Raw genomic sequence first — 23,690 nt, forward strand, 5'->3', positions numbered from 1 at the left:
GACAAAATGACGTGGCGTGCTATCAGGGGCGGCTCGTGGCTTTTAAATAAATTTTTCATTTTTCGCGAATATCAATAAAAGCATTACAATGCGAGAAGTTTTATCGTATCTTTATTGTTTTCACCTGCGCTTATAATTTTCTTGTAAAGAAATGTGCCCGTGTTTGATACGGAAGTGTGTGTGTGAATAATATATATGATATTTATAGAATTCTACGAGCGAGGGATCCGCATTATGGTGAAATGTTCCCCTCGGTTTTGCTAAACATACATGTGACGTGTCCTCGCGCGGCAACTCGTTGACATTTCACATTCAAGTGGAATATTTATCAGCCGCGACGTAAACAGCGTTACAAAGTTCGCGCGGTTTCTCGCGCACTCGCTCGTTATCGCGCGCAATAATTCCGTTCGATTATCGAAGTCGCGAGTCTCGCGGTCCGTTCTGGCACTGTTCAAGACGATCTTAACGGCGGAACGGAGCGAAGACGTCCTGTTTTTGAATCTTGCGGTGGCTACGGCACGCAAAGTAAATTACCGGTCGTGCGAGACCGTCCGCGAGTCTCAGTCTTACGATCGTGCTCGCCGTCGCGTCACCGCAGTATTCCTTTTTCTCTTTCCAGGATTCCCCGGGACACGTAACGTTATCACATGGGGAAGACTGCCAGCGAGTGTCAACGATCAATAGCATTACGAAAATGACTTGGTGACTCATATGCTCGGAGTTTTGCGCGAATCATGGTGTCCGGGGACAACGAGAGGCTGCTACCCGAGCCCGAGAGCTACGCCAAGTGTTTCTACGATCTCTTCAAGAACGTCGCCGAGGCGCAGAGGTGTGACGAAAGTGTGACGTATAACCTCTCCCGCGATTTGTTTACCTGACGCCGTCGTAGATGACTTTTTGCCGCCAATCGGTTTTTTTTGTACCGTTCGATCGCTCGACGTTTCCGTGGAATTGTAATTCGATTTCCGAATGAAGAAATTTTTAATTGGCACGACGGTATTAATTAAACACGCTCGCGTTTGTAAACGTAGAACGTAACCTCAAATTTTTTGTTTATTAAAGAGTAATTTGTCTATTTTTATTTTTTATCCGCGAATTTTTTTAATGACTTATTAATTTTGTTAGCGATATAGTAGAAACCTTTTTTATCCTATTTATCTTTAAAAATAGTAAAATTTTTAGTCATGTAAATAATTCTCATCTAAATCTTTTTACAAATAAAATAATAAGCATAGAAATATTTATAGATATTTTGATTATCATAATTTAATTATATATTTGTTTATATTTATAATAAAATTATGTAGTGACGTAAAATAGATTTTATGTTTTTCTCGTTTTATGTATATCAGTTAATTTAAATAAGAAACTAAATTATTTTAATATTTTTAAGATACGCAGGCTAAATAATACGTTTTTCAATTTCTTATTTTAACTTTGTTAGAATTAATTTTGGAGCATATACTTATTATTTATTAAAAAGTTTCATTAAAATGCTACTGAAAAAAGTGTGAATCATTATTAGAATTAGATTCTTAAAAACATGTTTAAAGTTAGAATTGATTCCGCTGCATCTAAATAATAAAGGAACATATGACAACATCAATAATATAAGATTCCTTCTATCATTTTATATTTAACCATTTCCAAACGTAATCTTCTTACGGACTCTTTTATGGATTTTATATTTAATTGTACAAGAATCTAGTTTTTATAACCATACATTTTAAATGTTGTTTACACTGATGATGACTTGATAAAGGTCAAAACGTAATTTACTTTTATTGATATTATATAGCATAGTAACTTACATCCTATCTTAAACTCATATTTAATGCCTATTTAAATAGAAATTAAATTTCTATTATTTTTTAAACTAAATTATATTTTCTAGAAATAAGGGAGAATGGAGGAAGTGTAAGAAAAATAAAACTCTTCGTAAACGAGATAAGAAAAAGGTATCAGAGGTTAATAATTTTTTCGTCTCTTGTTATTTCTGAGGTAAAACATATGATATATTTTTATATACATTATAGATTGATTTAAATGGAGAATTAAATTATAATAATCCACCGGAGATAGAAACATCTTGTAATGCCACAGCATTTGCTGTGTTTGCTAGCGTGAGAAATGCTATTTTAGAAAAACATGCAAAATTATCAAGTGAAATTTATAGAGCATCCAATTGTAACTCTCCACCACCAGACCTTAGCGACACTATAGATACAGAAAGCGATGATGAGGATAGGATATCAACTATACAAAATTTACCAAAGGTAAAAGCAACTTAAAAACTTCATTGATTTCTATTTGTATCTAATTTTGTTTTCGTACTGTTGTGATATTTATTTGTTAAAAGCTTTTGTACTGTAATTTTTGTTTTTCTCTAATACATATAATTTCTGTAATACACATAACTGTAAATAACTTTTTAAATAAAGATTGTAGGTATCGGTTTAAGAAGTGTTTTTACATTAATGCGAGAGAGTAGAACAATCGATCCAATTTTATGTACAAAAGCACTGTCGGCTTTATTGGATGTTTTACAAGGGCAACTACCAGAAGGCCTCAAATCTGAACCAGATGACGTCATTGGTTTGTATTTATAAATAATTTATCTTTTTAATTGACAAAATGACAAATTTCTTATACATTACCTTTTTTAGATCCATTATTTGACCTGCTACTGGATCTTGCAACTTCTCATGGTCCTGAGTCAGCCGCTGCCAATGATGGCAGTCACTTGACAGCTGTTGCTTGTGCTTGCTTATTGAGCCTTGTTGTAGTCAGAGGAGATACTGGACGGTTATTGGCAGCAATAGCAGCTCTGCTTATGTCTCCTAGAGCATTAGCAATACAAAATATTCAGGTATTTTATCATCAATATAATCATATTTCATACATAATATGATATACAGTTAAATATTACATATATTTTTATTTATTGTATTTTAGATGCCATGTGTGTTAACGTCTCTGCAGAGGAGCGTTCATGCTGTATTGTTAGGCAAACTCGTAAGACCAGATTGGATTACATATGGCGTTCCTAAATGTTCCAAAATATATACCTCTATGCTTAAGTTACCAAATGAGATGAACAATATGGTATTGAATGAGCGTAGTTTTGTAAGCGACGGAAAGTATTTATATCTGCATACATCTCGTGGTTTATTAAAAATTGGAAGTGGCCACAGTGGTACAATATGGGGACATATATACATACACAAAGCAGATTTTTATCCGACGGAAATAGGGTGGCTCGGTTATGCTAATGTTAGTTGCACGTAAATATTTATGAGTGCATAATTTAATAATATGTAACTTACGGAAAATTTTACTTACAGAATTCATTATATTTTAAATGTACACCTAGAAAACAGAGTGAGTTATTAATTATTAATGCAGAAACGCTTATAGTAACAGGAATTGCTGTGTTAGAAGGAAAAGATTGGTCATCTTCTGTTATGTTCTCTGATGGCGAAAATTTAGGAATGATAACTGCTGGCAAAGATGTAACTAATGTAATTGTATATGTAAATATTGCTTTATTATTTGATATATTTATTCAGTTTTTTATTTTCTCTCAATAGGAAGGTTTCGTAGTACGTACGATAAATACACTGAGTAATCCTGTGACAGTTGCCTCTGAACTACCATTAAAATTAGCAAGAAAATGCGTTGATATATTTGGATATGCAACATTTGATGAAGAACAAACAATACATACTTTAAATCCGGGATGCGACGATGAAATTGCAATGGTTACGGCAGGAAAAGAATTTGGCTTACTTAAAACAGTGTCTGGTAAAGTAAGTATTGTGTGAGAGCTATTTTAAGCAGCTATTACGATTGTTTAATATTTATATCTAAAAATATTCCTTTTAATTTTAAATTTAATATTTTTTTATAGTTATTATATAGCGGGAAAGGAACTTGTCTAGGCATGAAGAGCAATACCAGGCCTAATAGGTGGTTGGAACTTATTTTTGGTAAAGGTCCAAGGATTACACATTTTGCGGCAGGTCATGATGGTCAACATGTCGTTATGGTAATGGAGGATGGTTCTGTACTATTTGCTGGCACTGCTAGACGTGGGGAAGATGGAGATAGTAGTAAGTTTACTACAGATTATAGTAATATTGTAATTATAGTAATATTGTACAGTAACAAGACTGCTGCAACTATTTATTTTGTTTTAAGATAAAGCTCGTAGACAACCAAAACCAGTAAAACCAAAGAAAATGGCAAAAGTGGAAGGTCAATTTATTGTGGATGCTGCTTGTAATAATGGATCTACTGCTTTAGTCACGAAAGATGGTTCTCTATTAATGTTTGGTAAAGATACGCTACATAGCGATCCAGTGACAGGATTAGTTACTGATTTAAGGGACGTATGTATAATTCGTGTATCATTAGGAAAGGCTCATGCCGCCGCGTTAACTAACAAAGGACATCTATATACGTTCGGTATAAATAATAAAGGACAGTGTGGTCGTGATTCTACAACGGTGCATACCGTGAATAAAGAAATGTCGGTAGTTGCAATGGAAATGGGTACAGGCGAAGACGAATTGATAATAGCCGAAGAGGAGAGTGTGGATCCTACGGAAGATTGGGAAGAAACGAGAGGGATGTGCCCTCCAGGGCAACATCAGTGGAGACATCGCGTTTGCATGGTTTGCACGATATGCAGAGAATGTACTGGATATAGCATATCATGCCTGAGTAGTATACGTCCCGATCGGAATCCCGGTCAAGAATGTGGATGTGGCGAAGGAGACAGTGGATGCGCGGAATGTGGATGCTGTCGTACGTGTGCCAGAAAGAGTTGCAGCAACGGTATATCAGGGTCCAACTTCCGAGAGTATCTGCAGAGACGATTGGGTGAGATAAAGCAACGGCAAAGAAGCAAAGCAGGACCGAGTACTGTTAAGTATGGAGTAAAAATCAAGGGATCAAATAACCAGCGCGTTGCTGGCCCCAGTTTCGGGATGAAGGAAATTTCGGAAAAACTGGCATTAGGATTAGCAGTTAATCTTACAGTAGAGGAAGTTGGTGGTAGCGATGTAGAGCGAGGGGATGCGGCGAGAATTGCCAGTATATCACCGGCCAGAGTTCCCGTTCCTAACGACAGTCCTGTGATCCAAGTGTCCTGTGGTTTGCATCATACGGTGTTACTTTTGCAAAATGGAGAAGTGTATACATTCGGTAGTAACATATATGGTCAATTAGGTGTTGGAGATTTGGTAGCACACGCAGGACTGATTCAAGTTAAATTGCCGACTATTGCTACTCAAGTTGCTGCTGGTAGCAATCATACTGTTGTACTCACATCAAAAGGCGAAGTTTACACATTCGGTGCATACCAAAAGGGACAACTTGGCATGAATTGGTGGAACGGTCAGAATGAATCTACAAACACTACTCAGGCGAATCGTCGTACCGATCGCTCTCAACCATGGCACAGCTTTCCAAATGTGGTACCAAATATTGGTCCTCGATGGGGTAGACGAGCAACGTGGATTGGTGCCGCTGGAGATCAAACCTATGTTAAAATAGACGAAATAAATTCAATTAGTTTGACAAGAAGTACTGTTATGGCGAATAAAAATTGTATTATTTTGATACCTCATCAGAATGAGCACGCAAATTCTTTCAAAAGTCTAGTCATAAGCAAACGTGATGGAACATGTAATAGTTACAGCGGTGTGGATCAAGTTGATTTCAGTAATTGCGCAGCATGTTTGGATCCTTTGTACAATGTTATTTGGACCTTCAATTCAGCGAATAACGAAATAAGTTTGTACAACATAATATCAACGGAAGCTAGAGCTATACCTGGTTTGGAAGCTTCTATACTTAATCCAGGTTTGGCGCTTCCGGTTGTCTCGTCTTGTTTTGTAACACGGTCTCAAGCCGCAATGCATTTATTAGCTTGTTTGGATACATTAACGCAAGCTCAAGATGAAAATTTATCGATAGTTGAAGAAAGTGATTGCAATCAGTCGATGCACGGCAAAGTTTATAGTCGCGAAGATTACGCTACTGTTAGCAGATTTGAAAGCCATGGAGGAGGATGGGGTTATTCCGCTCATTCGATCGAAGCAATTAGATTTATGCCTGACACGGATATTATATTAGGAGGCTATGGTTTATTTGGTGGTCGAGGTGAATATACTGCGAAGATTAAACTATTTGATATCGGAATTGATGGCGGAGACCAAGAGAATGATGGCGAACTTCTCGCAGAGACAGAAGAGATTCCATATGAATGTGGTTCAAGACAAAAATATTCGATATTATTTGATGAACCTATATCATTGCAAGCAAACAGGTGGTACGTGGCATGGGCTAAAGTCGGTGGACCTTCCAGCGATTGCGGTTCTGGTGGACAAGGAATGGTCACAGCAGAAGATCAAGTCATGTTTTATTTTAAGTCTTCTAAAAGATCTAACAATGGCACCGACGTAAACGCTGGACAAATTCCACAATTATTATATCGTGTTGTTACACCTGAAAATCAAACATCAAATAGGCAGAGAGACCAAATTGAACCTGTCTATGTTCTGAAGAGGGAATTTAGTAGGACTGTTACGAAGGAGTGCTTCCAATCCTTAATATCTCTTCTTCAGTGGAGTTGGAATACATTGAAAGCAACACTGGCCGATATGGCCGTTCATATTGCATCATCGACTCACGCGATGCTCGAAATGGAACGACTGGTGTACATAAGCAAAGCCAGTTTAAGACTGCTTAGAACATATACCAATGAAATCTATCCCAATCACGTCATTAAGAAGACTCCTCCCGAATCTGTGCGTTTGGCGGAATGTATAGGTGAAGTGCGAGCATTATTGCGTCAAATTTTATCCGATTCTTTACCGATTGTTCTGAAAAGTAAAGGGAAGACGCGATCTAATAAAAGTTCTAATAGTACTTTGGGAAATAAAATGACAAATAGCATATTAGATGAATGTCACAAAACGTTTGTAGCTTGTTATCATGCATTTTATCCTACCGCATATCTTAAATGGACCTCCTTATGTGAGTTGTTATCGGATATTGATAAAGAACAAGGTACAACCACAAAAGATCGTCTTCTTTCGTCCGTACTGGCTTCGTTGTGCAATTCGGCGATACGACTTAGATGTACGTTTCCAATCTTAAGCAATATCATGGACAACAGTGACAGCATAAAACGGCAGCTCAGCCCATCTGACAATGCTGGCTTACTTATGATGAATTCAACAGAAAGTCATCAGTATCCAATTTTGGTTGAGCAAATCAGCTATAAATCTCAAGTGGAAAGCTCTGGCAAGGAGATTTTGAATTGGTCGTTCCGCGAAGTGCTCGATAGATTACTAGATCTGATACTGATTCCAGTCAAAAGAAGTCTTTGTAGAGAAAAGACTCAGTCTCTGCCAGAATTGGTTTTTCATTGCTGTTATTTACTAGCGCGAGTTATCGCTGAATTGGCGGCACAATCGAGCGGAAATGAAGACGAGCTACAAGCAGCTTGCGGTAGACTTATGTATACAACACCTTCGAGATTTACGAGGACAAATCAGTCCAGATCATGGAATACCGGTAATGGTTCCCCGGATGCTATTTGCTTTTCCGTTGATAGACCAGGCATTCTTATAGCTGGTGTTGGTATCTATGGAGGTGCGGGAGTATATGATTATGAATTGGAATTGTTAGATGATGTAAGTAATATATAAATATTCTATTGTATCATTTTTGTAAGTTTGAATGCTGCTATTAATTATAGTTATTTTGTTATACTAGCAAAATAATACTGGTAACGATCCATCACATACTCAGCGTTGGAGCAGCTTAGATTTTACAAGAGGATCTTTCGGACCAGATGACTGCATTAATGATATAGTAGAATTAAAATTTGACAAACCAGTACTTATAAAAGAGAATATTAAATATGCTATTAGATTACGGAATCGCGGAGGACGAACTAGTAATGGTGACGGTGGCCTAAGCATTGTTAAAGGAGCCGATGGCACAACGTTTACTTTTACGGCTTGTTCTCTAAGTTTTAATGGTGCGTTCTATCTATCATTATATTTAAAAGAATATACAATATTAAATTATATTAATGTGCTCTATGTAATTTCGCAGGCACAACACAAACTAGAGGTCAACTACCACATATTTTATACTATTCAAATCCGCAAGATTCCGATGGGCAACACACGAATAAAGCTATGGCGGAAGTGCAAGCGAGAAAATGTACTCTTGCTATGACCGCAACGATCATTCAACGATCGAACGAAATTTTTTCTTTAACAAGGGAAAGAGCTGAAGAAGTAATTGCTAATGAAGTTCTTGGTAATGCAACTTTTGTAACGACTCTCTTACCGCTAGTAATGGCACACATTAGTCCCTTAGCTACATCAGATCCTAGAGTAAGTAATTCTAAAGACTTTATTTTTTTTAAATATCAATATCTCTCTTAGATACCGCATAATGATAAGAGAAATATTTAACATGAATATGTTTTGCATCTTTTAGAGCAGTGTACAAATCCTTACATTAATACAAGAGATGTTGCCACACGTTGCAGCTTTAAACTTACTGTCCACAATGGGAACTTCTCAAATATCTCAAGATAGTGAAACTCAGTCACATTTTGCTCCTCCAATTACTACTAGTCATCATTATACTTGGTTAGAAAGCGAACATCCTTATAAACCGGCGACAGTATCGTATTACAAAGTTACTTTTCCGGAAACAGTAAAGTGGCTAACCATCGAATTTACCCCAGAATGTGGAACTTCACAACCGGAAGATTATTTACAACTTTATATACCACATATAATTCGCAACTCCTCCGTAGGGTAGATAAAATGCTTACACACTTTCATATAATGCACAAGTATATTATATTCTGACATTTTACGTTTATATTTAATTTTTGTTCTTACAGAATAGCTCCAAGTATGGGTGAAGATATCCCTTTGCATTGGCCAGTATTACATAAGTTGAGTAATGTTCAAAGTCAATGGCCGCAAAATGCTGTTGTGTTACCAGGTATGTTTATACGTAGCATTAATTGAAAGTTTACTTTGCCATACAATACATAACGCTCAATAATTTTTGTTTGATATTTAGGAAATGAAGTGATATTTTCCTTGGAAACTGCATCTGATTATATGAAAAATGAAAGTTCAATCACTTACGGTTTCAAATGCTTAGTCATTGGTTATGATTGGATAACGTCTGGCCATGGTCTAAAGAATTTGGAAATTGAATTGTCTTTCCTCGGAGGAGCATGCGCTGCAAGTCTCATGAAGAAAAATTTATCATTACCTCCAGTTTCTTGTAAGTATTGAACATGATTGTATCATGTATTATATATATTTACGAACATGTAAATATGTTCGTAAATGTGTTATGAATACTTATATTTAAAAAAAATGTTTTAATATGTAATGCGTAATGTGCATCTGATTAATCCATTTTCCAAGAGATCTCGAAAAAACGACTCTTTACTATTTCAATTATATAAAGAATATATTTCTTTCGATAAACTAATTTATGATGCTTCAATTTCCAGCTGAAGAAGTTGAAGAGGACTTAGAGTCGATGCAAGAAACGGCAAAGAGGATTTTCTCCGTACATTCAGCATTACTTGGACGAGGATTCGCACTCGCGTCGCCACCTACAGTTTCGCAGGCTCTCGACGGCGTGCTTCCATACAGGTAAGTACTTAATATCAGTTTTGATATTTAAAAAAAAGGAAACTGTAAATCTCTAATAGAATTTTGATAAAATGTAATTCTTATTTCATGAAAAATTAATTTATACATATAATATTATTATTACATATATTTTTCACACATGTAGAAAATTTCATGTCTTTTATTTACAATCGATATATCGAATGCATACAGTTTCTTTTTTATCATGGAAAGATTTTAGAGAAACGATGTTTTGTTTATTTGTCCAAATATTGTAAGAGCATGTTCGGATTCCGACTTGGGTGCTCCTAAAATCTCATGTCATTCTTGTTGTTTACCGAACGTTTAACAAGGATGATATGGCATCTGAGAAGTATGCATCCAGGTGGAAACATGCCTTAAGTTGTCTGAAACAATTCTGTGGTAAATAAGATAGGAAAAAATTGGTATACATATATCTGACGTCTATTATTCAACGTCGACGGTGATATGTATAATCGGTTATCACGGTGGCATATACGCATTTTAGTAAAACATAAACGTAAACATAAATTATTTATAGATATTTTCTGGTTAATTAGAATTTTATGTGACCTATTACATTTAGTTGTTAGTTACACAATCGCTTTTATTTGCAATTATCTTTAACATACGGATAGGTATTATAAATAAATTATTTTTTGCCTGCAAATACATACCAATTAAATGACGGAATATTAGCACGTGATCTTCTTGGAAAACAATCTTAATACGATTAGCAAATATATTATCGATATCGTCTTTATTGTATCTTCGGTTGATCAATGCGAAACAAATTATACAGTCGGCGGCTGTCGTTATATCACAGTCTCACGATAATTATAACTATGTGTGACATTATAAACTGATTTTATTGACCACAACGGTATAATTACACACGTATACACGCATACATACCTGCGCATATAGTTTGCATACGTTGCGGCGTATTAGACTCTGATCTTTCGATATTATTATTAGCGGGATGCTAATAAAACCTACCTTGGCAGAGATCGAGTTATCGAGTATAAGAGGCACAAAAAGTTTTCCGAGATTCAATTCTCTTCTTTCATGCGCTCGAGACGAAGCGTTGCTTACCTCTGTCTTCAAGTGCTTCGAGTGCTTGGGCCTTCTGTTCAATAAATCAATTTTAACCGTACAATATATTACAGTTTTCGACAAGCTTTATTTTATTTCTTCTGTAATTGGCGAAATGCCTTTTTACGATTATCAAAATATTAGATCAATATCGCGATATATGCCTCCTTTTAATTAAAGGAGAAAGGGACAGGAAAATGTTTATTTATTTTCATTCAATTATAATATCTAGGAATACGTTCGCTCATAATTAAGTTCTTTAAAATGCGTTCATTACACGCATAGTTCAAACGCGTCGAAGAATATTGCTATATGGCGGGATGTACAGTTTTGGTTTTACAAGATCACCTGTTTCGCTGAAATTTTTTTCCAGCGTTACATTAATACACAGCAAATTCCGTGGAACAATCGTAACGTTTTGATTACCTTGACTTACTTAAGATTAAATATAAATTATAATAACAGTAACAACAGTTTTTCCTCATATCGCAAAGAGATTCATAAAAAAATCTTTGTTTTAAATAAATGCATAGATATTAACAAAATAATATGATAACGAATTTGCATGCACAGTACGATATATTTAAAAATTAATTTACTGTCTTTTACGGTCTGACGGATTTCATTTTTTTTCGAAAGCGTGTACGAAGCAGTGGCGGATTTACATTTTCAAGGGCTTGAAGCTAACGTTTTTATCCGAGGAATTTTTTTTAACAAAAATTGATGAAAAGAGATATATAAATTTTCATTTTTAATAAAATTAATAGAAAGACACGTATGTTAAAAGACGTATCTTAAAAAGAAGAATCTTGTTTTGATTCATGAAATTATTATTTATAACAAAATAATAAACTTTAAAATTGAAAGAGTAATTGAAAACGCTTGTAATTTATGAAATGATATGTGCAATTAACTTATAAATTTGCCACTGATATGAGATGTGGGATATTTTTTTGCTTAGTAAATTAATCTTGCCGGTTTATTTTCGCCCTTTAATCTGTTACATTGCTATCAATTTTCTATATAAAAACGATAGTTTGGAACGATTTTGATATGAAAGTTTAGTCAAGTGTATCGTCTTCATTCATTCATTGTTTTCCTTGTGCTCGAGAGATCAAAATTTTTATGAAGTGGACACGAAGTATGTATTGTGTCACTCCAGGAATGGCACAGCTATCCGAGCGAATGATTATTCCATTTTTTGGTCCTTTCGTACCGTGATTTTTCGCTCGAAACGCTCATTAATTTTTCGTCGATAATCGCGCTATCGATCGATGAACTTAAAGCAATGCGAAAGGTCGACCCAATCGCGTATCTTACACAAGACAGCAAATTTAGTTTTTCTACACAAGTTATGCTCTCTCACTCTCTCTCTTTTGCTTCCTAAATCGCATCGCTTCGACGAGGGTCTCAGTTCATCTTCTACGATACTGGCCCTCTTTTTTTCTCTTTTTTGAAGGTTTAATGATAAACTTAACTAACTGCGGCGATCGATTATCCGAATTCGCTATTCATTCTAAAAGTCTTTAATTTCTATGACCGCTTTTGAAGTGAAAGACAGTCCGAGGAATGAAAAGAACGCGCGGTTTGAATAATCGGTCACCACATGATATGTGAATGGAAGCTTACGAACTGCATTGTACTAGAAGAGTTACAATCAGTTACATAAATTAAAAACGGGATATGATTTGGGGCTGCGTATATTTTACGTTTTTATTACCTCAAGCGGCAGTAGTTTACGCAGTCTATATATTATGCACGTGATTAAGATGCGAGGAATTTTCCTTTCTCCACGGGAAGGATTCTTCTCACACTTTGTGAGCACATCGGATCTAAGTTTTTACGGTTATACTGTTCTTCACTGGCGCCAATTGCGCGACGTCCCTTGCAGCTTTCACAGCTTATACACTCTAAAGCGGCTCGACGTTTCCGCCCACTCGAGTTCCTCTTCAACGGGAGCGACGATCGTAGGCCTCCTCGTCGAGCCGCCTGGGGCGTCTCGTTACAACTCGGTCGTAAGCGGCTCGGCTTTCTCGACGATCACATGAAACTCCGTTTCTCGGTATAATCTGCCGTCTGGTACAACCATCGTTATCCTGCTGTCGACCGGCGCGCCGGACGTTGCGGCCTCTCTGCTGATCACGCCGTTCTTCTTCGACACCACATCAGGTGCATTGGTTGGCACACTGATCCATTTTTTTCTGTTGTTTTGTCGGCGCCTTCGACAGCACCAAACGATCAAGCACACGCATATTGTTAGGGCGAGAATAGCACCCACGATGATTAGGATGAAGACGAGCATGGAGCCACCGAGCGAGCAGTGACGTGCCTCGTAATCAACGAAGCTGATCGGCATACCGTCTATTCCGCCGTCCAAACATAGGAAAGTTTCCGGGGTCTCGTTGATGGGCTCCTGGGGTTGCGATTGGGGCGGCACAAATAAATTTTCTCTCGCGTAGAACCGCGTGTAGACGTTCGAGTAGTTGAGCACATAATTCTTCCATACGGGTAACATCTGGCAGTCGCATGGTAGCGAGATGACGAGATTGTCAAGCTCTAGTCGGAAACTCGTGCGATCGAACATCAGCGAACCCTCTTCGAAGCTGCTAACGCTGTTGTTCTTGAAGATGAGGTCGTGCGTCAACGGCGCTGATGACATCGGCGATCTGGTCTCGCGATCTGCGCGAATACCTAGAAACGCGCCCACGCTGACGCTACCGAAGGTGTTGTTCTTAATGATGACGGCGCCCTGCGCCGTTATGTCGAAAGCCTCGCTCTCCAGGTTGTCGACTACGCAGTTCTGTATCGCAACCGTGCGCGGGCTCTTCACGATGAAGGCGTTGCTCCTCACAACGCCCATTTTTACGCCGTCCAACATGAATTTGTGATAGACTTCGATATCGTTCATGGTGCGACTTGGCATCTGATCGCCGAACGTACCACCTATCACATGCAGATAACCGACCTCGAACTTTTTAAAGGCTTGCGCCTCCGTCGTCTCGACGCGACAGTTCTCCAGCCGTAGGTTCTCCGTGTGAATCAAATTGGCGAACGAGAAGGCACTCAGCTGGCCGATCCGTACGTTCTCGAACGTGATCGCCTCGACGTCGCCGCGAAAGACGAAGCTCGGCATTACGTCGATGCTGCTGTTCCGCACAGAGATTCGCGTACGCGTGCTGTGCGGCGATAGTTCGAAGCTCTGCCTGATTAGAGTCAGATTCGCCACGTTCACTAGATCCACCGATCGTAGTCCAGTCATTGAAACCAGACTCGAGTTCGCAAGCATCACGGATGAACAGTTGCTCACTACTATCCTGCTTGTATGTGGACTCAGCCGTCTGTCCCCTTCTGTGGTTAGGATTAATTCCTGCGAATTGAAACAATCTTTCGTTAGAAATTTATTTCCACAGTGTTTAACTATCTATATTTATATCTACATTTAATTTAGTTACGTATATAGAAAAGCTGTAACTGTAAAATAACTAAAGTTATTCTACGGACATTAAAAAAAAGCGGAACTGCATCGACTGTTATTGTAGATTGTTATATTATCGTATAGTTTATTTTTTATTTAAGAAAATAAAAAAATATTTTTGGAACCAGGAGATAGTTCAGATAATAACATTCTCTTTCTTTTTCCGAGAAACTAATCCTCGCAATTATTGAGTAGAGAAAAATATAGTACATTGAGAAAAGATATTGTTTGATTAAATTAATTTAGTCCTTTATTTCTTTCGATGTAGAATGTACGTAATGAGTCAAACATATACATACTTGATTTAAAACGTATGCATTCTCTAACGAAAGAAATTAATTTAGACACACGAACAATCTTTTTGTCAGTGTAACATTCGAGTGTAATCTGGTACAGCGCAGCATGCCGGGAGGGAGGCCTCTAATAGGAATCGAATAGCTATAATTGCGAGCGGGTCTAACTATCCTAATTATTCGCGACGTGCACGCCCGGCCTTGCTAATTGCCGCGAATGATGTCGTTATCATAATCACGCAGGGAACTTAATTTCACGATGTAGTAATCGGTTCGATTTTACTCCGTCAAAAGATACGTCGCGGAGATCGTTGATCTAAACGAAAGTCACGTATACTCTTCCTTCAGTCAGCTTTTTTTCTCTTATCGACTGTTCGCGCGAATTTACATCGAGCTATCGGTTCTGTTGGATTTTCCACTCTGGCGCGTGCTAATACGTGTTTGCCCTTGCATACGAATTAGATGACTGCGCGGGATTATCCGCTCGGCGCGAACTCGTCACGTGTCGTGCACGTAAACGATGCACGCGTTCGATATATCGAACAGAGCCCGTTCTGTACATCTGCGCGGCAGATGGAATCGAAGGAAAAGCGACATGGATAATTTCGCGAGGCTTGCAGCGCGCATCGATATAACCTCGCATCGAGCCAGGTTATTGGAATGTTGCTATGGCGAGATGTATTCGTTGCCTCATTTATTTGCGCCGGTTGCAGTTTTCGTCGTGAAGTCGGAATGTCGCCCGATAACATCCAGGTGTATCGAACAGTCGATCGTGAAATGTGCGTCGCGATTTTCTACGGTTTTGATTTCTGTAAAGAAGTCACGCGAGATATCTCGCGTTTGTCTCGCTCGATGCTAAGTAGGTATATGTTGCGCTCATTAATTATCTCATTGCTCTGCCTAATCGATTCTGCTTAAATATTCTGTATTCTGAGAGAAAGAGAGAATCATGTTAAATATATGTAGCGTATATATATATATGTCGAATCGGGTCATATTAAAACAAATTTTACTAATGAATTATATTTTTATAAAGATGAAGATAAAACTGTAGATCTGTACGATAGGATTGCAATGCGAAAACATAAAACAGCGTATTCGTTGAATGGTAAAAATGGAGAATAGAAACTATAAAAGCGCGACATAGGCCGATGAAAGAAAAAGGCTTTTTATGCTATATTTTTTTAGTCCCGTCATTCTTACGCATTAATGTCTTGTGCTCCATTCGTCCCATCCTGCCTCTGTTCTTCTCCTTTTGTTCCTGTCTCATTGTCCAAAGCTACTTTTGGAAGCACGGCGCCGAGCGGAGATTATCAACCACCGTATTGTACTTTCTTATTCCGACCTAAATTTATCTTTATCGCTCGTATCTTGTCTGAAGGAATTTACGGAACAGGAGATATATATATACGGAGAGTACTGAAATTCAAGCTTCAGTCTCTTTCTACGAAAAATCCCGCTCGGAAATATTTGTTGACTTTTTCAAATTACACATCATGCGGAAAAATTGTTAGCTTTAGACCCTTTTAGAAGTTATGATCATCTCCGGAAAATTCGATGTTGACCTCCCGAGACGATTGCATTGGAAAATGTAATTGGCTCTTCTATCGTGACGGCTTATCTATCCAACGCGTTCGACATGTTCGACAAACATAAAATTCACAAATGGGTGGGTTGGTCGCCGCAGGTCGAATCATTGTCGTAACTTTACTGGATCCCGAAGGACATCGGAATTTTCTTTCATGAGAATTTTGCACATTTTGTGAAAAACGTGAGGTAAGCTCTGCGGGAACTAGGAAGAACCATGCAGGTCGATGGCGCTTTCTTTCGACTTTCAAGTAAACGTGCATCTTTATTCCGTTCATATTTTCTGCTTTAGTTACGCTCGAGCAATCTCTCTATGGTAGACTTTCCATCTTCCGTACTCTCCAGACATTTTCACGCGTCACGTTCCTGACCCCGTCTCCTTTTTCTCACGCCGAGCGTGGGCTTGTCGATTACTAGAGGAATGATTCCCAGTGGGAATTAAACTCGAGCGCGCGCGTTAGTTCGCCTCGAACTAGTTTTCCAGTTTTTTGCATGTTCGCCGTGTGACGTTTTCCCGACTACAAATTCGTGAGGAAATCCGGGCGACGACGGAACGCGCGATTTCATCGAGGGATAATCCGCGAGAAATTGCGAGCGATCTAATGTCGATTACGGCTGTAATCGAAAGTACCTTTTACGTTTCTAATCGAACGGTAGAACGTTCGAGGGTTCATCGCATAGGCGAATAAACGGGACGCTTTGTGGGACGAAATGAAAATGAGATTCGTTTAATGGTTCGGATTAAGTTCATTGTAGAAACACGCGATTGTCGAATCCTGCCGCGCGAGAAAGGAAAGAACAGAGAGGCAATCCACGACTAATACCGGAAACGAAACGGCGAACGAAAAGCGACAGAAATGGAACCGAAAGCTCTTTTATGTTACATAAAGAATTTACGCGCGACAATTTTGTCACATAAAATTTGTTTGTGAAAGTCCTTGCGTTGTCTGAACATATATATGTACTTCTGGTGCAGAGAAAATTATTCACGCGATTAATTTTAACCGCAATTATTCCGCGTATATTATACGTAATTATGACAAACCTGCCAATGATACGCGATGATCGTTTTTATTTTGATCGACAGTTTGCGCGAAAGTGGCAGTTCGATTTCTCATTAACAGATACTCAACGAAGTACTTTTGTATCCAGAGCATTTCATTAATTCTCTATCACAGTTGTGTTCATTATTATTATTATTATTAGCTTATTATACAGCGCAGCGGAATAAACGCGATATTGCCGCTGAAACTGATTGTTGCTACTTACTTAACGTGCATTTTTATCCGTCGCAATTTTCTCAAGGAGAGTACGGCACATCGCACTCCGACTATACGTTCCGCCATCGCCTTTCCATTTTCCAAGTATTTTCATAACCGCGCGCGTCTTTTCCTTGGAAATGGCACCCTTACGTTTCCGACAGTATTTACGGCCATTACTTTTACACCTCCGACCAAGGCGCTCTATTTTTTTTCATCGTTTTCGTGTCTTATTCCGCCGTCTCTCTTGTTACGATAGAGTGAGTAAGTTTAAGGTCGCGTTCGCTAAAAGGCAGCTTCAATTATTTATGCTCTCCGTCAATTATTCAACGTGCGACCAAGGACTTCGTACTCGGAGGATTCATCGGTAGTCCTCTGTTGTTAAAAGCAGTTTAAAGCAGTTTTTCGATTACTTGTATAAATCGGACTTTTTTTTTTATTATTAGCTTTAATTCAAACCGTTTTTACGAAAGCAGCTTTCGCATGAATTAATCATGATCATCAGTCATAAACTTGACATTCTGAGATACAGCTATTTTTGACTGGATTGCTAATTTCTGCGTTTGCTCAAAACGTATTTTTCTCAAAATTTTTATAAATTATATTCTTTGCAAAAATATTTTCGGAAAACACTCAAATTAATTGCTATTATTAACTATAAATTAAACTTGATATTATATAAGACATTCTTATTCTTCCTTATGCGAATTGTTTTTTAAAAACACGTACCTACTTTCTTAAAAATTTCTGAAACACATTTACATTGTTATTCATTTAACTGATTTATTATCATAATTTTGCATTTTGAGAAACAACGAAGCATTTGAAAAGGAATTTAAATTTTAAATTGAAATCATATTAAAATTCAAGTAATATCAAACTGTTTGCATTAAAATTTTTCTTCCATCACATTTTCCTTCGTGCTTCCCGTGGCAATGTAATTATAAGTTTACTCTGTACGTGTGATGTGTCATCTTTGATGAATGGGAAGCACGGTTTCGACCAATTAGCCGCGCAACAGAAATTCAATCCTGTTTTGAGTAATTTATATTCCTTATCGTTAGCGAGCTTCTTTCTCGTAATTCGCGTTATTATATCTTCCGCTCGATGATAAAGTCCACGCACGATTCACTTTTTGCTTGTATCCGACCGTGCATGAGTGCAAGGTCGTCTTAACTGCCAGCGTATCGGAACATAATGCATGCATATATGCGAATAAATGTATGTATGTATGTCGTTAGATCGTTTTCTCGCGACATAAAGCTCGCTCGCTCGCTCGCTCGAGCTCATCTTCCGTCGGTCATTTCGTCATGCGAGCGCGAATTTTACGGTATTGTCAAATCGCCGGCAGCATGCATGCTTCTCGTGCACTCGAGCGGACACAAAGAACGCTTTATCGTGGAACAATAATGACAGCAAGAGACGCTAGCGAGGACGCGCGTTAACATTATCTTCTTCGTCCGGAGTACGGTGCACAGTAAAACAACGTCGTTGCATCGCGAAATATTTGCCTGCAACGCGGCTGCGATTAAATTTCCGTGTTGTACTCCGCCCTGTTTCTCTCTCTCTCTCTCTCTCTCTCTCTCTCTCTCTCTCTCCGCATGATGAATACGAGACTCGTTTGCGTACCAGCACCACGATACCGGAATTATTCCCGCGTGTGAATTGATAAAATCTTGAAGTTTTAAATCAAATAACGCGAGAGACTTTAATTGTAGTAACGGGGTTGATTGTTTTATCTTGTCATGTAATCGTTAAGCGCGGTATATATATGCATAGATATATATTTCACGCGGCCATCCCCACCGCAGAATTGCATTCATTATTTTCTTATCGTATTATTTCACTACCTCGTACTATTGCTCGTTTCTCTATCACGAAGGAAAAAGATAGGAGTCGGAAAGAGGATCGCGGATATAGAGGAAGGCGGAAGAACGGGGAAAGAAACTTTCGCGAAGTCGAATTTCAAACTCTCATCATCGGTGAGAGAGTTTCCAAATTTATTCAATAAATTCCGGCGGTCGAAAAAGCGATAGTACTCGCGTTACCGTGTTTCTCCGCTTTACTTCCCCTCTGCTCGCATATTCGATTCGATTTAACGAATACTGGCTTCCGGATAACTTCCGGTTCCACAGCGCGTCACGAAGAAAGTTCTCTCGTTGATGCTCGAGAAACACTGTTCTCAAGTCCGACTGGCGGTGATCGTTTATCGCGATATCGCGTTGCGATTATGAATCATTCGTGCCTCCAGCGCGTACAAGCTGCACATAGACGCTCCTTCTTGATCGCGTCGGTGCTCCTTTAATATCGCGGATGGCCGGAAGCGTCGGAAACGCGAGCCGTAGAAGGAACGAACAGCTCGCGTGATCGTAGATCGCCGAGAGATCCGCCCGTTATTTTTTCCCCGCTCGAACGAACAGGGTGCGTGGCCGTCGGGGGGATAAAAGCGAAACATTTACGAGAGGGTGAAGAAGGATCGCGGCGGATTTATCCTACTTCGTACGTGAGCGTATCTACCTGCTTGCCCTTCTCGTCTATGCGAGACCCTACCGATTTGCGTAAACACGCTCTAATTTATGGGGGTTTCCATCCCTCCGTCGCGGTTAGCACCCTCACAAGTTACGAGAATCCCCCGCGTAGTTGGGAGATTAGGCTCGTTCAGCTTTGGCTGATCAGTTTTCTATTTTCTCCCTCTATTTCTTTGCCTTTCTGATCAGCAGTGTTGCCTTTTTCGATCAGTTTATGACGTCAACGGGAGCAAAATGGGTCTCGGGACCTGATTATTACTTTTCGATCCTCGTTGTCGCCTCGAGCGATACCGCAACACCGAAGACATCACTGAGATCTCGAGGAAACATTTTCTCGTGTATTTTTTTCTATTCTCTCTTGGCCGCAGGAAAGATCGGGTTTTACGATTTCACCATCGCATGAAGCTACCCGCGGTCCCGCCCCTTTATCTTCCCGTCGGGGTAATTCGCAAATGGAATAACGTCCCTCGCGGAACAAAGAACCGGCAGACAGAACCCCGTGTCGCATTGTCTGAGATTTTTCGTGCGATAGCGATAGACCCCGCGGTTTCCGCACGAAACAAGTTGTTGAGAGAAAAAGAGAGAGAATTCTTCTATCGTCGTTCGTCAGATCGTTTTAATCGTTTGAAGTGGAAAGATTGGAGACAGAGATCGGACAACTCTCATACAATCGGACGTCGAAACTATCGGAATAAAAAGAACCAAGTTAACCTTCCGAATTTAATCCAAGATTCGAATATCAGAAAATAAATCCTTATAAAATTGAGTATTCAAAAGGCAGGAATATTTTACAGAAAATTATTAATGTCATCTGGAAGTGAAAGATGAGGGAGAGAGGATTTTTTCCCCGTATGAAAGAGAAACGTGTAAAAATACGAGAGCAGTGAATAAAATGGAAAGGCAAACAATTACAATTAAAAAATATAATAAGTATATATTATATATTTAATAGATGTTAATTTTTTAAAGGATTTATCCGCTGTTATTATTCTACCGTAATTTATTCAAAACGTGCGAGTATTCATTATACGAAGAAGGGTTCAAGTTACATGTTTTCGTTCGTGTTGAACAGAATCAGGTTCCAAGTTAAAATACGATGAGCTGGAACACGAAACGAAAAGAGAAAATATACTTCTCCTTGTCCCGTAGTCAAAAGATACGTGCCTTGATCTACGTTTCTGTTAAGGAGAACAGTATTTTTTCGTTCGCTATCTTTTCGTCGACTTGACACGGTATCCAGCTGAGATTCAATCGATAATTGATTCTCACCTGAATACTTATTGGAGATATGCGCTTTGTGTCGGACCTACCTCTCCCTCCTCCTTGCAGTCGCAGGTTAATCTGCCGTAGTGGTCGCAGGAGCAGGGCGGATAATCGCACCTGCTGGTGGAGTTGGTCAGGACGCCCTTGAGTAAGCTGCTCCAAAAGAGTCCCAAGATCGCGCTGCCTAACACATATCTCGTTGCTCCCATTTTGCTCCTCTCGCTCGCTCCTTCGTCCCCTCCTCTCTCTCCTTCTGCCATGCGCTCAAAGGGTTCCCTCTTCTTCTTCACGCCACTTCTTCTTTATTACCGGCTGTTTTATACCAAGCCGGCGTCAGGCAATTCCACGTCGAGTCGACCGTTAGGTCGCCCCGACATGTCGGTGCTTTAAATCTGCGCCGTCGAATCCGACGCTTTCAATTTTCGCCTTAGCTCGACGCGTGCGATTAAATACTGATTGGATCGTACACGCGATTAATCCCGTTTGCACTACGAGAAACTATCTTGACTTGGTCATAGTACATATAACACATATCACGTGACTTTACGTGATTTGATTATAATCTGCGCTCCATCTCTCGATAAATTCATGTCTCTCGATGACGACGACGATCCAGTATAAGTATCCTTCAAGCTCATTCGAACCACCGACTCGGAGAATCTTCTTTTACTACGATATTCGTCTCGATGCTTCGCTTTCTCGTTGGGACGTCGCCGCGATCCAATTTTGTCGGTGACAGTGTGCAACGTCCGCGAACATTGCGTCGTCTTATCACCAGGGTTCTTCGTCTCTTCGATTTTATTCCTCTGGAAACGATAGTCCGTCTCTGTAAGGATAAAGAAATTAGAAAACCTTGCACTTTTCATTCTCGTCTATTCTCTCCCACTCTAATATTACATTTTTTTCTTTCGTTAAACTTTTCGAATAGATTAATTAACGTAGGTATACTCGATCGAGAACTTCAACATTCGCGGAGGACGTTTTCTATACATTTAATAACCGTTTTCTTTTTTGGCGTTTTTTATTTACGATTATATTAAGGATCACATTATAAGAGGATTTTTTTTCTATTAAATTTGTCTTGAATGTTTTACAGTGGAATTTAATTCAGATTTTTCCGAGAAGATTCTACGATATCGAACGGTAACGTTTTCGTTTCCCCTTTCAAAGTGATACTACATTGCGTTATCATACTCGATCATACAGGAATGGACGAACTGTTGAAAAGTGCGACACGATACCGCTGCATCAAACGACGGCATTGCAATATCCGATGATGATAATCCGTGATCTGCCACTCGACTACTCGCCCACTGTATACCGTTGCGTGACTAATCGTGCCTACATTCCTGCGTTATCAGAGTACTCTCGCTCGACATGACGTGGTTCTGTTTATCGTACAAATATGTTGACTGCCGTTACTGTAAACTTTTCACGTTAGCGTTCTGCGAACGTGATTCTCGATATTATTTGTGATAATTTTGCGATGCAATGAAAAATTATCTTATTCGTCGGCTCTTCAATATTAAATTTGGCAAATTAAAAAGAAATGAAGTTAAAATTGTGTTTAAAGAGAAATAGCGAGTAATAAACAATTTAAAGGTGACATCATTTTCCGAAATGTGTGTCGGAATATAATAAAGAATATTTGTGGAGAATAATTGTTGAAAAGACATGAAAACGTAATTTACGCCAATATCTTATTCAATATCAAGTCTAGAAATAATTTCTATTCGATTTGATTATTACATTACGATTATTACATTATGATAAAAATGTAACATTACTGTAGCTCGAACAGTTAAATGTAATCTAAAAATATGCAAGTATATCTATATTTGTAATGTAGGTAACTGTTGCCATTGAACGTCATAAATAGTCAATGTATTGCATTGTGATGATAATAAATGTCATCATTGTTTTGTTTTGTAGAGTTAAATATAATCTGAAAATATAGAAGTATATTTATAACATAGGTAACTGTTGCTGCCATAGATAGTCAATAAAATGTATCTTTGATATTTTCATTTCTCGATGAAATAAAGTTTGGTCTATTCCAGCAATAATAAAAAAAAATGAAAGGCATGAAGTGGAGGAAGCGATCAGGATCGATAAACGTGAAAAGAGCGTTGTGAATGAAAGACGGTCTCATTCAAAGGATTCGAGAAGAATTTCCCTTTATGGTCGAGTCCTTCGAAATTTCTTCCGGTTTTCTGCCTCTCGGCTTCTCACTCTACATTCAGTAGAAACGAAGAGATACCTCGCTATTAACGCGGTGCTTTTACTAAGCTAATTGCTCATTGCATTAATTAGGAAAATTATTACAAAAAATCTAGCTTGATATAAAGCTCGGTAAAAATTACAAATCAGAAATTTCAATCTCTTGAGTTTTGCATTTCAATTGTATATTCTTATTATATAATTGAATAATATTTCTCAAATCAAATCACATATTAAAGAATAATATAGATATT

The 23,690-nt window shown here is 38.5% G+C and overlaps 2 protein-coding genes across 2 annotated transcripts; one reads left to right on the forward strand and one right to left on the reverse strand.

Annotated features, from left to right (window-relative positions):
• The first annotated feature begins 734 nt into the window (after window positions 1-734).
• Window positions 735-9,720, forward strand: LOC108783440 (E3 ubiquitin-protein ligase MYCBP2). Its single transcript, XM_018552010.1, has 16 exons — window positions 735-829; window positions 1,895-1,958; window positions 2,037-2,276; window positions 2,442-2,595; window positions 2,667-2,869; window positions 2,956-3,273; window positions 3,345-3,512; window positions 3,591-3,809; window positions 3,911-4,112; window positions 4,201-7,706; window positions 7,789-8,056; window positions 8,134-8,420; window positions 8,527-8,852; window positions 8,942-9,045; window positions 9,127-9,336; window positions 9,572-9,720. The coding sequence occupies exons 1-16, from the start codon at window positions 735-737 to the stop codon at window positions 9,718-9,720; spliced, it is 6,513 nt and encodes a 2,170-aa protein (XP_018407512.1).
• Window positions 9,721-11,890: 2,170 nt separating this feature from the next.
• On the reverse strand, window positions 11,891-21,791 carry LOC108783245 (uncharacterized). Its single transcript, XM_018551778.1, has 2 exons — window positions 21,264-21,791; window positions 11,891-14,178 (listed from the first exon to the last, which is right to left on the reverse strand). Exons 1-2 carry the CDS (start codon window positions 21,474-21,476, stop codon window positions 12,814-12,816), a joined length of 1,578 nt encoding a protein of 525 aa, XP_018407280.1. The 5' UTR covers window positions 21,477-21,791; the 3' UTR covers window positions 11,891-12,813.
• Between the last annotated feature and the right edge of the window lie 1,899 nt (window positions 21,792-23,690).

This window comes from Cyphomyrmex costatus, unplaced genomic scaffold (assembly GCF_001594065.2).
Source record: "Cyphomyrmex costatus isolate MS0001 unplaced genomic scaffold, Ccosl1.0 scaffold10, whole genome shotgun sequence".
Lineage (NCBI taxonomy): Eukaryota > Metazoa > Arthropoda > Insecta > Hymenoptera > Formicidae > Cyphomyrmex > Cyphomyrmex costatus.

Coding starts and splice junctions, on each gene's coding strand:
- LOC108783440 (XM_018552010.1), top strand. CDS start 735: ATGGTGTCCGGGGACAACGAGAGGCTGCTACCCGAGCCCGAGAGCTAC. Junction 830..1,894: donor AACGTCGCCGAGGCGCAGAG/GTGTGACGAAAG, acceptor TATATTTTCTAG/AAATAAGGGAGAATGGAGGA. Junction 7,707..7,788: donor AATTGGAATTGTTAGATGAT/GTAAGTAATATA, acceptor TTGTTATACTAG/CAAAATAATACTGGTAACGA.
- LOC108783245 (XM_018551778.1), bottom strand. CDS start 21,476: ATGGCAGAAGGAGAGAGAGGAGGGGACGAAGGAGCGAGCGAGAGGAGC. Junction 14,179..21,263: donor ACTGCAAGGAGGAGGGAGAG/GTAGGTCCGACA, acceptor TTCAATTCGCAG/GAATTAATCCTAACCACAGA.